This window comes from Triticum aestivum, chromosome 6B, assembly GCF_018294505.1.
Source record: "Triticum aestivum cultivar Chinese Spring chromosome 6B, IWGSC CS RefSeq v2.1, whole genome shotgun sequence".
NCBI lineage: Eukaryota > Viridiplantae > Streptophyta > Magnoliopsida > Poales > Poaceae > Triticum > Triticum aestivum.
The window spans coordinates 48686175-48699846 of record NC_057810.1 but is presented as its reverse complement, the minus strand read 5'-3'; the positions used below and the strand labels follow the sequence as shown (position 1 = coordinate 48699846).

General features: G+C 45.0%; 2 protein-coding genes across 2 annotated transcripts; both read left to right on the top strand.

Annotated features, from left to right (window-relative positions):
• The first annotated feature begins 3595 nt into the window (after positions 1 to 3595).
• Positions 3596 to 6876, top strand: LOC123135683 (protein trichome birefringence-like 12). The gene is made up of 4 exons (XM_044554860.1): positions 3596 to 4233; positions 5373 to 5510; positions 5877 to 6126; positions 6214 to 6876. Exons 1-4 carry the CDS (start codon positions 3716 to 3718, stop codon positions 6499 to 6501), a joined length of 1194 nt encoding a protein of 397 aa, XP_044410795.1. The 5' UTR covers positions 3596 to 3715; the 3' UTR covers positions 6502 to 6876.
• A 2426-nt stretch (positions 6877 to 9302) lies between these two features.
• On the top strand, positions 9303 to 13326 carry LOC123135681 (autophagy protein 5). Its single transcript, XM_044554858.1, has 8 exons — positions 9303 to 9651; positions 10484 to 10608; positions 10730 to 10796; positions 11286 to 11375; positions 11455 to 11542; positions 11670 to 11807; positions 12094 to 12225; positions 12710 to 13326. The coding sequence occupies exons 1-8, from the start codon at positions 9511 to 9513 to the stop codon at positions 13039 to 13041; spliced, it is 1113 nt and encodes a 370-aa protein (XP_044410793.1). The 5' UTR covers positions 9303 to 9510; the 3' UTR covers positions 13042 to 13326.
• Positions 13327 to 13672: the final 346 nt, after the last annotated feature.

Below are 13672 nucleotides of genomic sequence, written 5' to 3'. Positions count from 1 at the left end.
AAACCAGTCTCGCGTAAGCATACGGGTAATGTCGGCCCGGGCCGCTTCATCCAACAATACCGCCGAACCAAAGTATGACATGCTGGTAAGCAGTATGACTTGTATCTCCCACAACTCACTTGTGTTCTACTCGTGCATATAACATCAATGCATAAAACCTAGGCTCGGATGCCACTGTAGGGAAACGTAGTAATTTCAAAATTTTCCTACGCACACGCAAGATCATGGTGATGCATAGCAACGAGCAGGGAGAGTGTGTCCATGTACCCTCATAGACCGTAAGCGGAAGCGTTAGCACAACGCGGTTGATGTAGTCGTACGTCTTCACGGCCCGACCGATCAAGCACCGAAACTACGGCACCTCCGAGTTTTAGCACATGTTCAGCTCAATGACGTCCCTCGAACTCCGATCCAGCTGAGTGTCGAGGGAGAGTTCCGTCAGCACGACGGCGTGGTGACGATCTTGATGTTCTACTGTCGCAGGGCTTCGCCTAAGCACCGCTACAATATTATCGAGGTGGACTATGGTGGAGGGGGGCACCGCACACGGCCAAGAGATCCAAAGGATCAATTGTTGTGTCTAGAGGTGCCCCCCTGCCCTCGTATATAAAGGTTCAAGGGGGAGGGGGCGGCCGGCCAGGAGGAGGGCGTGCCAAGGGGACTCCCTCCTTTCCTTGTCCAAGTAGGAGAGGGGGGAGGAAGGGAGAGAGGGGAGGAAGGAAAGGGGGGGGCGCCCCCCTCCCTCCTTGTCCAATTCGGACTAGAGGGGAGGGGGCGCGCAGCCTGCCCTGGCCGCCCCTCCTCTTCTCCACTTTGGGCCCAAGTGGCCCATTAAACCCTCGGGGGGTTCCGGTAACCCCCCGGTTCTCCGGTAGATATCCGATAACCCCCGAAACTTATTCCGGTGTCCGAATATAGTCGTCCAATATACCAATCTTCATGTCTCGACCATTTTGATACTCCTCGTCATGTCCGTGATCACATCCGGGACCCCGAACAATCTTCGGTACATCAAAACTCATAAACTCATAATATAACTATCATCGAAACCTTAAGTGTGCGGACCATACGGGTTTGAGAACAACGTAGACATGACCGAGAACTGTTTCCGGTCAGTAACCAATAGCAGAACCTGGATGCTCATATTGGCTCCTACATATTCTACGAAGATCTTTATCGGTCAAACAGCATAACAACATACGTTGTTCCCTTTGTCATCGGTATGTTACTTGCCCGAGATTTGATCGTCGGTATCTCAATACCTAGTTCAATCTCATTACCGGCAAGTCTCTTTACTCGTTATGTAATGCATCATTCCGTAACTAACTCATTAGCTACATTGCTTGCAAGGCTTATAGTGATGTGCATTACCGAGAGGGCCCGGAGATACCTCTCCGACAATCGGAGTGACAAATCCTAATCTCGAAATACGCCAACCCAACATGCACCTTCGGAGACACCTGTAGAGCTCCTTTATAATCACCCAGTTACCTTGTGACGTTTGGTAGCACACAAAGTGTTCCTCCGGTAAACGAGAGTTGCATAATCTCATAGTTGTAGGAACATGTATAAGTCATGAAGAAAGCAATAGCAACATACTAAACGATCAAGTGCTAAGCTAACGGGGAATGCGTGAAGTCAATCACATCATTCTCTCAATGACGTGACCCCGTTAATCAAATGACAACTCTTTTGTCCATGGCAAGGAAACATAACCATCTTTGATAAACGAGCTAGTCAAGTAGAGGCATACTAGTGACACTTAGTTTGTCTATGTATTCACATATGTATCATGTTTCCGGTTAATACAATTCTAGCATGAATAATAAACATTTATCATGATATGAGGAAATAAATAATAACTTTATTATTGCATCTAGGGCATATTTTCTTCACCAACATCATAATGATACCAAGCCTCACTATCAATGGCATATTTTCTAATCTTTCTAATCTTCAAGCGCATTTTCTGCATCTTGATCTTGTGATCATCGACGAAATCGACAAGATGCAACTCCAATTCCATCTTCACATCATCAATTCTTTTCAATTTTTTCTTTCAAATGCTCGTTTCCATTTTTCAACTAAATTTCACCTCTCGACAATATGGTCAATTGAATTTTTTGGTTCACATACCTCCTAGATAAAAATATCTATGTCAACTTGATGGGCATAATTTTTCATAAACACGAAATGCAACAAATAGTTATAGAAAAAAATATACCACATCTGAATCATAAACCGGACAAGGGTCGACGGGAACAGATATCAAAACCATGGCACTATGTATAACAAACAACGTATGGGTAAGATAATTATACAAGTAACTATATATCTAAATCACACAAAACATGATTTTTTATATAAAAAATATAAGAACAAGAGGCTCACCATAAGGTGGTGCCAGCAACGGGACGGTGCAGGCGATCTATGGTGGTTAGGACAGAGACGGAAAGGCACTAAGTAAACCACACCTACATATGCAAACTAAGAGTTATTTTGGGCTCAAATTGCATATAATTCGAATAAACTACCACATGTAATTCCTCCCAAATTACTAAAACTCACAAATTAATCACTATATAGAGCATTGCAAGAGCTAATCTAGCAATGAGAGATGAAAGGACAAAATTGCTAACCTTTGTGATCACTTGAATGAATGGGGGCCTTCAAATCTTGACAAAATTTAGGCAAAATGTGTGATAAGCTCGAGGAAGAGGGGAAGAACAAAGAGGAGAGGAAAGGAAAGGGAAGAATAGAGAGCTCGGGCTGGATGAAGGGGTTTATATAGAGGCATCTTTAGTCCCGGTTGGTTACAAACTGGACTAAAGGTATATCTCTAGTCCCGGTTCGTGTCACGAACCGGAACTGAAGGTGTTGGTGGGGCCGCAGACCAGCCTGCCACCACCTCTTTAGTCCCGGTTCGTGGCACGAACCGGGAATAGAGGTTCGCCATGAACCGGGACTAATGACCAGCGCCCACCTAGCCGTTGGAACCGGCACTAATGATCACATTAGTGCTGATTTAATTACAAATCGGGACTAATGAGCTTCACATTATGTCCTTTTTTACTAGTGTTTGCATGAAGTCCTTTTGCGTTTGTCGTACAAAACTATGCTTTTATTTGCGTGCAAACTATGTTTTGTTGTTTGAATTTGAACTCAATTGTCGAAATCGCTGTCAAATTCACTCATTGGGAGTTTTCGGTTTGCGGGTCGACGCGGGCTGCGGCCGAGCAGACCCCGCGTAGCCGACCCGTAAAAGAGAATATTCTGCGAATATCATTTTTTACGGATCCGTTTTTGCGAGGTCTGACTCTGCCGCCGTCCGCGCCGCCCCACAAAGTCGTTTTCCGCAAACTGTATACGCGTTTTGCGGGCCGACATTATACGGGGTCCGCTAGAAATGCTCTTATGTCAGTGTGATTTCTGGGTTGACACATGTGACGCATCAATTGTGTTACATTGATCGTAGCAGATTTGAATCTAACAATGAGCGAAAATCATAGTTAAAATTATGAAATGAAGATCTGAACAAGTGAAGCACACCTTATATTTTAGGAAGAAGGGAGTATATCCGAGCAATTTTTTTGAGAAAGGGAAAAGCTCTGCCCACCGGGAAAAAGAACAGAAAAAAAAATCGTTTCTTTCCCTTCTCTCTCTCGTCTCATCCGCCTCGCCGCCGGGGGATCGCCGGCCGGACCCCCATCCCGCAATGCCGCGGCTCCGCCTACCTCTGCTCCTCCTCCTCCCCGTCACCTTCACCATCTCCGTCCTCCTCTTCCTCTCCTCTTCCCCTCCCCCGCCCCCGCCACAGCCCCCCATCCCCTGCGGCGCCGCCCCCTCCGACGCCACCGCCGGCCGCTGGGTCCCGACCCCGTCCCCCCCGCCGCCTCCCCTCTACACCAACTCCTGCCCCTTCCACCGCAACGCCTGGAACTGCCTCCGCAACGGCCGCCCCCGCGTCGCCGCGCTCTCCTGGGCCCCCTCCCGCTGCGGCGCCGTCCCGAGGCTCGATCCCGCCGCGTTCCTCGCGGCGGCCAGGCGGCGCCGGATCGGGTTCGTGGGGGACTCTCTGTCGGAGAACCTGGTCGTCGCGCTGCTCTGCGCGCTCCGGTCCGGCGACGGCGGCGCGCGCAAGTGGAAGCGCCGCGGCGCGTGGCGGGGCGGCTACTTCCCCCGAGACAATGTCGTCGTCGCGTACCACCGCGCCGTGCTGCTCGCCAAGTACACGTGAGTCCTACCACCATGTCTGCTAACTGCTGCTCCATGATTCTTGTAGATTGCAACACAAGATCAATGCTTTATCTGAGAAGAAACTTTGATTAGGATGAACTGTACATCTATCTTGCTTAGGATAGTGGCATTTAGGATCCGCCGATCCGGGCAGCTAGAATGCATCTTTGTGTTCTTTCAGTAGGGTGGACGAACTGTAGATAGATACAACTAGATGTGTCCATGGCTGCTTATAAGAATTCAGTTTGCTTGGTTTGTTTGTGATATCTGTATGTAGAAAAGAGAGGATTTTTGATAATCAGGGACAGTTAGTGTGACAGGGGATGTCGCAAGCATGAGTGTGCAATACCGGTACTTTTAAAATATTCTCGGAAGATAATTCGGGTGATGCATTTCTTTTACCCTCCAGAAATCTGGATGACTTGCACTTCTAGTTATTTGGTTTGGAAGATCTGTGGTTGGCTTCATGATTCATCATCATTGGTGTGTGAGGGACTCAGACTTAACTGTGGCGGTAGTTCTGCTCTCTTAAGAGAAATCAGGAATTATTCCATAGCAAGTGGCGTCATGGTGCTACATGCTTAATCTCTGCAGTGGTTGGCTGCTGAGCACAATTCTGTAGTTTTGTCTGCCGAACAGTGAATTCTTGTGCTATTTCTTTCGTTTTTATTGTAGGTTGCAACACATGCTCTTTACTCTCAGATCCACGCAAGAAAGAGCATTTTCCAGATGCTGAAGTATATTAATGCATAAGAATACATCTTTGTCAATTTTATGAAATTGAGATATACCTATCGGAACATCCTTATGATTCTGTTGTCTGCCACATCCTTTACTTTGATGATTTCTTTGTAGATGTTAGCATTTTATATCATACTGTTACTGCGTGTTTTGTTTCCCATATCCATATGTTAGGAATGCATAGACAGTTCCGTTACTTTCGTGATGTATGAGCTTCAGTAATGTGGAATTTTGTATCAGTAATTTAAAAGTTCATACTTATTAAACTTAAACTGATAGCATCTGACATTTCAACTGCAAAACTGCATGCATTTGTGCTTTTGTACACGAACAGGACTGTATGGTTTATATGATAAAATCTTAAAACTCACATGGTGATAACTAATGATACAAAGGTGGCAGCCTGTAGAGAATTCCAAACCTCAGAGTGATGGAATAACGGGAACTTACAGAGTTGATGTTGACATTCCTGCTGATGATTGGGCAAATATCACCGAGTTCTACGACGTGCTCATTTTCAACACTGGACACTGGTAAGTGTTTACTTGATGTTTTCTTACTGTGTGCACGCTAACATAGGGTGAAACTTTAATTTCGTTCAAGGGGTACTGAGTTTCTTCATGAGTTTCGTAAGATAATATTTAGTAAGTGCTAACGCTGCATATTCTCTATGTTGGAACTACTTGGAAACTGGGCTGTTTGTGTCTAGGAAATGCCTTTTTTCCTTTCAGTGTTGAAATGTTATTTGTTTTAAATTTCCGGGTATACGTACCATTGTGAAATAAAAATCCTGTGTTAACTAGCATGGCAATGTGTATTGCTCTTATACATTCCTTCTATTTTGTGGCAACTATATTTGTAGTTTGGTTATGAGTCATGACTACGTTTCTCATTATCAGGTGGGGTCCGGATAAATTCCCAAAAGAGACTCCCCTTGTTTTCTACCGAGGAGGAAAACCAATCGAGCCTCCACTCAGCATCTTTGATGGACTGAAGGTAGTCCTCAAAAGTATGAGCTCGTACATCGAAAGGGAGGTCCCAAGTACAACAATGAAGCTGTGGCGCACACAATCACCCAGGCACTTTGAGGGAGGCGAATGGGATCACAACGGCAGTTGCTTGTCTAAGAGGCTCCTCGAAGAACACGAGGTACCATTCTAGGTCCAAGCTTTTCATGATCTGACATTTTCCTCAAAAAAATAAAATTAGTCATGACCCCCCTAAAATCCTGTGCAGCTGGATTCTTGGTTCGATCCCAGGTTTGGGGGAGTCAACAAGGAAGCGAGATTAGTAAATTCAGTGATCGGGGAAGCTCTAGTCGGCACGGATATCCAGCTGCTCAACCTGACCTACATGAGCGAGTTCCGCGCCGACGCCCATCCAGCTATCTGGCTCGGGAAGAAGGACGCGGTGGCCGTCTGGGGGCAGGACTGCATGCACTGGTGCCTGCCAGGCGTACCGGACGCGTGGGTCGACATCTTGACCGCACGCATCTTGCACTACTTCAAGCAGGGCAATGGTTGATGCCGTGTGCGGTTAAGTTCAGACCTGTAAATTGTCTGCTGGAAGGAAGATAATGCTGAGCTCGGTGCTTGCAACGATAAGAACCCGATAGAATTTTCATCTGAAGGCGAGATGAGATCGTTCACTAGGGCGCCGCGAGCCGACTGTTCGGAATCTTGTTTTGAGAAACAATGCTGGTGTAGCTGGTCTGTCTGTCATACTGATTTTGGGATTGCGCTTTGGAAGAAATTGCAGCCCTTGCAATTCCAGATGTAAAACTTGACTGCAACTGGGCATCTCTCTCTATCTGTAAATGCAGCATATTTTTGGACGTGCGGCTCAGCTCACGGCCACTGAATGTTGACTGTTGCATGATTATGTTCTTCAATTTTTGTTTCTCTCGTCTACCTCTGACATTGCAGTCATGCTTTCTAATAGGCGGTGTAGTCCCGAGGGCCTGAAAAAACTTGCGCAGATCGCAAGAAAAAAAAATGGCACCACTGGAATGCATGCAAAAAAAAATACTACCTGCGTCTCAAAATAAGTGCCTTAAATTTGTACTAAACTTCAATACAAAATTGTACTAAGCTTGAGACACTTATTTTGGGACGGAGGGAGTATATCCAAAATGCGTTGCAGCGCTGTGTCAAGTCTAAAGTCTCTTTGGATTAGAATTTCATTCCTAGTGGTGGCAATGGTGGCTAAGAATGATGCTTCCCTGACTCTGTGGTATTCTTTGCCCATCAGAGTTTAAGTCTCAGACTTAACATTGGTGCTCATGTTTTTTTGGTGCTCATGTTTTTTTGGATTTATTTCAGGCCTACCGGCGAGGTGCTGGCATTTTTCTGGATTTATATCAGCCCTTCTGGCGATGTGCGTTCAGTGGAAGGAGACATTTCACATCGACTACGAAGGCGTCTGTGACGTCGTCAATCTTAAGATGATGTGCCAGCTTAGTCTTTTAGAGGTGCTCACAGGGATAGGGTGTGCGTCCGTGCACGCATAGAGATGGTAGTATCTATGTTTGTATGAGCATTTGCGTCTGTACTGTGTTAAAAAAAACTCGTGGCAGCATAGAGGGTGGGGTGGGGGGGGGGGGGGTCTTGTCACCGTTCTTTTATGGAGCGGGGGATGTGGTTGCATCTTTGTGTTATATAAGGGTGGTCATCGAAGGTGACTTATGGCGGAGTGGATAACGTCGTTTCATATTTTCGTTATCTGGCTCGTTCTTCGACCGGTGACGTCTGACCAGTTTTGAGTTTGTTAGGTTATGTCTCCCTTGATCTATCTGGCTGGATTTGGGATTGTTGTCTAGCCCTCTGCACCGCCTTCTTCTTTGAGAAAACAACCAATTTCTTAGAATATTGTCGTTGGCATCTTCCGTCTTCGACCTACAATATCTCGGCCACAACATCAACAAGGTTTCCGTAACTTCGATTTGATGGTGTTTCAGAGGTCCATAAGCGGTGTTGAGCTTTGCTCGTGGCATGCCGCCGACATGGAGACCCGAAGCAACGTCAAGGACAGAAGCTTGAAAAAATAAGGCCATACATTCCGACCGATAGCCAAGCAATACCCGACTCTTAACAGAAGGTTGAAGCCCTCAGTAGGACACCACTCAGAATGTCAGACCCATGTCTGACCCAATGTCCGACCAATATTCAACTCTTAATAGAAGGTTGCAGGTTTTTCTCTCTGAGACAGGCTAGAGGTTTTGACTTGTTGGACAAAGTTTTGAGTCATTTCCTTGTGTATAGGAAGTGCATCCGACTCATATATAGATCAGTGGTGACGACGGATTGAGCAATACACAATCATCAAGCCAATCTATCACTTTTACCTTTACATTGTTTATCTCTCCCTCGTTTTTCTTCCTGTTCGACGATAGCAAACCTTGAGGCCTTAGGGGCGATCAGGTTGACCTACGGCAGCCCATAGCCGCTACACTCCCTGGCGGGATCCCTCCCGAGTGTGTGGGGGTCAGGTCCTCTAAAAATGTAGTCGACATGTCATGCGTACCACGCTCCAGACGTGACTCCTCCAGTGACGTGTGCTTGCATACTGCACTCAGCTTTGGAGGTACACAGACACGTGTTTATGTGTGAACACACTTTTGGGGAACTAGTTGGAGACGAAGTGCTAATGGTCCATCATGATCGTTGTGGCCCCAAAGAGATCATCACCAAGGATTTGCAAATACACCGTGGTAATATGAATACACAATTCACTTATGTAGATGCAAATAATTCATATTTTAACAATGTTGCTAGATCTGTTAATGAGGATAATTTATCAGTTAGCCCTAGTTTTTTAATTCTACATCTAACTGTGTGCAAGAGTCGATGCAAAAATATTTTAGTTGCTTTAACTTCGTATAATGTCAGCAACATGCAGCATGTGTATTTGAATTCTCATGCATTGACAAGCCCATAATTCCATATGCCAAATGATAGCACGATGAGTTCGGTTAATCAATTTAAAATACCCCATGTTAGGACCTCGAATAGCATGCAACAAGTATCTAACCATTTAATCGTCGACAAGTAATTCACAATACAAGAGTCCAAAAATGTGGATGGATAGGGTAATTGACCATACTACTTGTTATTCGGTCAATTACCCTAAACTTTCATACGCCATGTCTTATGTTATCAAATTTCAGCGTCATGTGCAATTGCTGATATTCATAATTCAGCTCCGCACCTTCACAACGATCGATCATAGCCGAATAAGTGAAAATTCCAGGAGAGGCCACGATGTCGGTGAATTGTTGGGTGAATCGGACGGCGGAGATCGAATCAAATCCACCGCGATGACGTGAAGAAAAAACAAAGCGGGGCAGAATCCCCTCTCCAGAACAGCTCAGGGGAAAAAATCGAATCCCCTCTGCGAGCAGAAGCAAAGCATCCGAACTTCCGAGGCGAGGCGGATTGGTTCGCGGGGCGGCGCGGGAGGAGGCATCGCCGGCGGCGAGCTCGGCTGAGTCTACCGCGCGCGGGACCGATACGCCGTCCTCCGACGGCGCGAGCAATGGCGGCGGCGCCGCGGGGCGAGGAGGCGGCGGCGTGGTCGGAGGAGGCGGCGCGGCTGGTCTGGGGCGGCGCCGTGCCGCTCCAGGTCCACCTCCACGACGCCGACGTCACCGCGCTCCCACCGCCCCCGCCCTTCCTGGTAACATGCCATTGCCACCCCCCATCCACTGTGCCCGCCGTCCGAAATCCCAAATCTCGGCGCCGCGCGATTCTTGATTTCTGGATGCTAGGATCACGGTTGCTGATATGTAGTAGTTCAGATTGCTTGCTCTCCTGGGAATTTTAGACCCTTGGTGGAAGATCTCGAGGTCTTCTGGCCTGCCCGTGAGCTCCAAAAGCCTGGATTTTAAGGCAAACCCTCATCAAAGCTTGGTACTTTTTTCTTGCATAATATGAGCATGGAGATGATTCTGCTTACAGAGTCTTTTCTAGTATGCTCCACATCCTGTTTAGGGTAAGAAGCTGAGTTTGCTGCAGGCAGCAGGCATGCTCTCCATATGTTTGGTGTGCTGAAAAAAAAGAGATAATTTTTTTTTACAAATTTCACTTGCTGCCGTATGAAATTCTTGTGGTTCTCTTTCACATTGCTATCTATTTTAGGTTGATAATGCAGTCTTATCTTAATCCTGCCACGTAATCTAGAGATGACAAAAAGTATGGTGTGCAACATAATCTTATCTCTATTAACTAGATATATTCCTAAAAATGTGGTCAGAGATTTTGTTGCTAAGAGGCCATCTATTATATCTATTTTAGCTCGCAGTCCAAGCTGATAGCCATGTGAGATCACTGTTGCTCGTTTTTGTTGGCATCTTTTCTTCTTATATCCGCAGATGCAACAAAATAAGACGACACCTCTGTGTGCAGCACATACATTACATTACTGCTATTTTTACTCCTGCCAAAGCGCTTATCTTCCTTTCCACAGGGGTATCTGTTTCATTTGTTGACCTTTATTTTGTCTACAACAGACTTTAGGGCCAAGAGTTGGGTATTTTCCATTGTTGGTGTCGACTATAAAGGCTCATTTCAGCAGCTCGCTCCCACCAGGTGTTGATACTGTTTGGTTTGAGTATAAAGGGCTGCCACTGAAATGGTAACATTTGTTATCTCCTACTAATATTAATGATGGTCTATCACCTTATGAAATCTTGAGAACCCATGTCATTGCTGTCGCTTTTATTTGCTGACAGCCCTTTTTATGTTCGCATTGTTAGGTATATACCCATTGGTGTTCTTTTCGACCTTCTCTGTGCAGATCCAGAAAGGCCATGGAATCTAACAGTAAGCCTATGTGTCCTCTAGCACTTCTGTTTAGACACGTTTTCTTTTCTGATTTGTTTAATTTGCAAGGTGTTTTTCTGGTGTTGAAGGTTCATTTATGCCTTTTTTCTTAACATTTAAGTCTGCTGGAAATACTGTTAGAGATTTATATGCCATAATGTTCTCAGGATATAGTTAGTTACTTAACTCAGCACTTAAGTTCAATAAATTACCAATTAGAGTGCAAAAATATTTATATGCATACCACACATTTTGTAATCCTTGCTTATAATTGCAATCAGCCATCCATCAGTGTGCGAATAGTAGAAACTAAGTTTATAACCATCTACTCTTACAGGTACATTTTTGATTGTATTTTTTGAAAAATTAGTCTTTCTGAAAACATGAGTCATTTGCATGAATCTGCTATTCCATTTCTACATGTGGTTTTCCCTGTTAATTGCTCCAGTTGTTCGCCGTATGCACACAACTTACGCATAAAATTTGTAGGTTCATTTTAGGGGGTATCCTGCAGATATATTATCACCATGTGAAGGTGAAGATAGTGTAAAGTGGAACTACAACAATTCCCTGAAAGAGGTTCGTTTTGAGAACTAGCCTTAACCGGCAACTCTTTCTTCCAATCTCAAACAATAGTGTAATAATTTCTCTTTTTCAGGCTGCCTTCATCATAACTGGAAACAGTAAGAATGTGATGAATATGTCCCAGGCTGATCAACTTGCTATGTGGGAATCAGTGAGGAAAGGTATGCTTGCCAGAAACAACCTTTCTGTATGAAGCACACCTAGTTTCTACCATTTGTGGACGATACACTCTCAATGCTTGTAACTTTCGTGCTTTGACTACAGCGTGTTAATTTGTTATTATTATAGGTGACTTGAATAGTTATATGAATATCTCGACCAAGCTTAAGCTTGGACCGTTTGAAGAGGACTTCTTAGTACGGACTTCCTCGTTAGGGCCTCGACAAGGTTCTGATGAGCCTGAATCTCCTGGATCTGTCAAACCATGTATGCTCTTCTGTCATTGAACTGTTTAGTTTTGTATTAGTTGAAAGTTTCATACCAAATTTAATTTTGTTTTATTTTTGTTTGGGCATTTTTTATATATTAGTTAATTGATGCATGCTTTTCACATTCGTAGAACTTCACATACACTTTCAAGTAATACAATGATGGACCTATACATTATTGGAGTCGTATGACATTAAGAGACATCTACGATAAAAATGAATTTGTGTCGCATTAAGAAATCACCATCTGCTCTGATAGATCTATCCAATTAATACCTGGTTAGGCAGGGTACCTGTTCGATTATACGTGCGCAGAGTTCAAGAAGACCTCGAGTATTTAGAAGATGCGATTCCTGTCAGTGACTGGGAAAGTGTATCCTATATAAATCGGCCACTCGAGATCCGGAAGGAGGGAGGTACGTAGCTCTGCTGCCAACATTTATGTTATCATTTGAATGCCAGTATGTATTGAGGAAGGATTTTGCTTGTTGTAATCACCAACTATGTAGTAGTGCTTTTCAGAAAAATGTTAAATATTTTGTATTACCGTCGTCTGGAGATTATCCCCAAACTGAGAAGCATGCACATGTACATTTCTTACATTGGAAAATTGGTGCAGCTTCTATTTATCCATTTATTTTGAGATGATATTTATCTATCTATGCTAGTACTATTTTACTGTCTGCTTTGCGACATCTTTCGAGAAAGCCAGGGTAAAGGGTTTAAGATTTCCTCTTTAACGAGAAACAAGTGTGACTGTAATCAGAGTTCACCCCTGAAACTGTGCAAACTACATGTTTACAACTGCCTTCCACTCACACCCTTTGTTTCACGGTGGTTATGGTGTTGCGATAACAGTATTTCTTCTTGACATATAGTTCACTTTGCTCTGTTCTGCAGGTAGAAGCTACATCGCCTTGGAACATGCCTTGGAGACGTTGCTACCGGAGTTCTTCAGCTCGAAGCCCACAGCTAGAGCTGCCGATCCTGAACCCGCGGCGACGACACCAGGCTCAGAACCCGACGGTTCAGATACCAGTCCAGGCACTCCTCGTGACGAGAAACCAGCTTCGGCGGGTCTGCAAGAGACAGATGTGGCCAAGAAGACCAAACTGAAGCTGGTGAGAGTGCAAGGCATCGAGCTCGACATGGACATACCGTTCCTCTGGGTGGCCAACAACCTGAAGAACCCCGAATGCTACCTCCATGTCTGTGTATACGTTGGGGCATGAATGTAACAGTGACACAAGAACAGTAGACGAAAGGTTAGATGCCATAGGAGGGGGAGTGCCTTCCAGACCAGGAATGGCCTGCTGGTCTTGGTTCTTTGGTTGTACATATACAGATGGTAAAATCGTGATCGTTTAGGCGTGTCGATGTAAGATCTGCAGCCACTGGTGCGGGTTTGAATACGATGTTGAATGGAATGATTCCTGCTTCACAATTCATGATGCTGTACTGTGGTGGTATGGATATGGAATTGCGGCAGGAAGTTGGGAAGAAGAGTATTCAGTGCATGGTTATGGTGTGTAATTCATATGACATCTCTGTCAAATTCAAGCCAAGTCAATTAATTGCTTATAACTATCTCTAGGTTTACCCGCAAAACTTGTTTAAAGCATAGTTTTCTACGACAAACGTAAACGGACTTCATGCAAAAGCAACGACCACGTCCATCATCATCTTGGTTACTTTTCACCCGTTGTCATGATCTTCACTCTGCACCACCGCCATCGATGCCATCGCCGCCTCTTAGTCCATCACCGGCACTTGTTCCAACTCCGGCACCGAAAGCATCAACGACACTGGTTCCAACTCCTGATGGGAAAACACCATCGACACCGAAACACCCGGCCTTTGGTG

Excerpts from the sequence above, each read along its gene's own strand:
- LOC123135683 (XM_044554860.1), top strand. The coding sequence starts at position 3,716 with ATGCCGCGGCTCCGCCTACCTCTGCTCCTCCTCCTCCCCGTCACCTTC. Across the intron at positions 4,234-5,372 it reads GTGCTGCTCGCCAAGTACAC|GTGGCAGCCTGTAGAGAATT; the intron begins GTGAGTCCTACC and ends AATGATACAAAG. Across the intron at positions 5,511-5,876 it reads ATTTTCAACACTGGACACTG|GTGGGGTCCGGATAAATTCC; the intron begins GTAAGTGTTTAC and ends TCTCATTATCAG.
- LOC123135681 (XM_044554858.1), top strand. The coding sequence starts at position 9,511 with ATGGCGGCGGCGCCGCGGGGCGAGGAGGCGGCGGCGTGGTCGGAGGAG. Across the intron at positions 11,376-11,454 it reads ACAACAATTCCCTGAAAGAG|GCTGCCTTCATCATAACTGG; the intron begins GTTCGTTTTGAG and ends TCTCTTTTTCAG. Across the intron at positions 11,543-11,669 it reads GTGGGAATCAGTGAGGAAAG|GTGACTTGAATAGTTATATG; the intron begins GTATGCTTGCCA and ends TTATTATTATAG.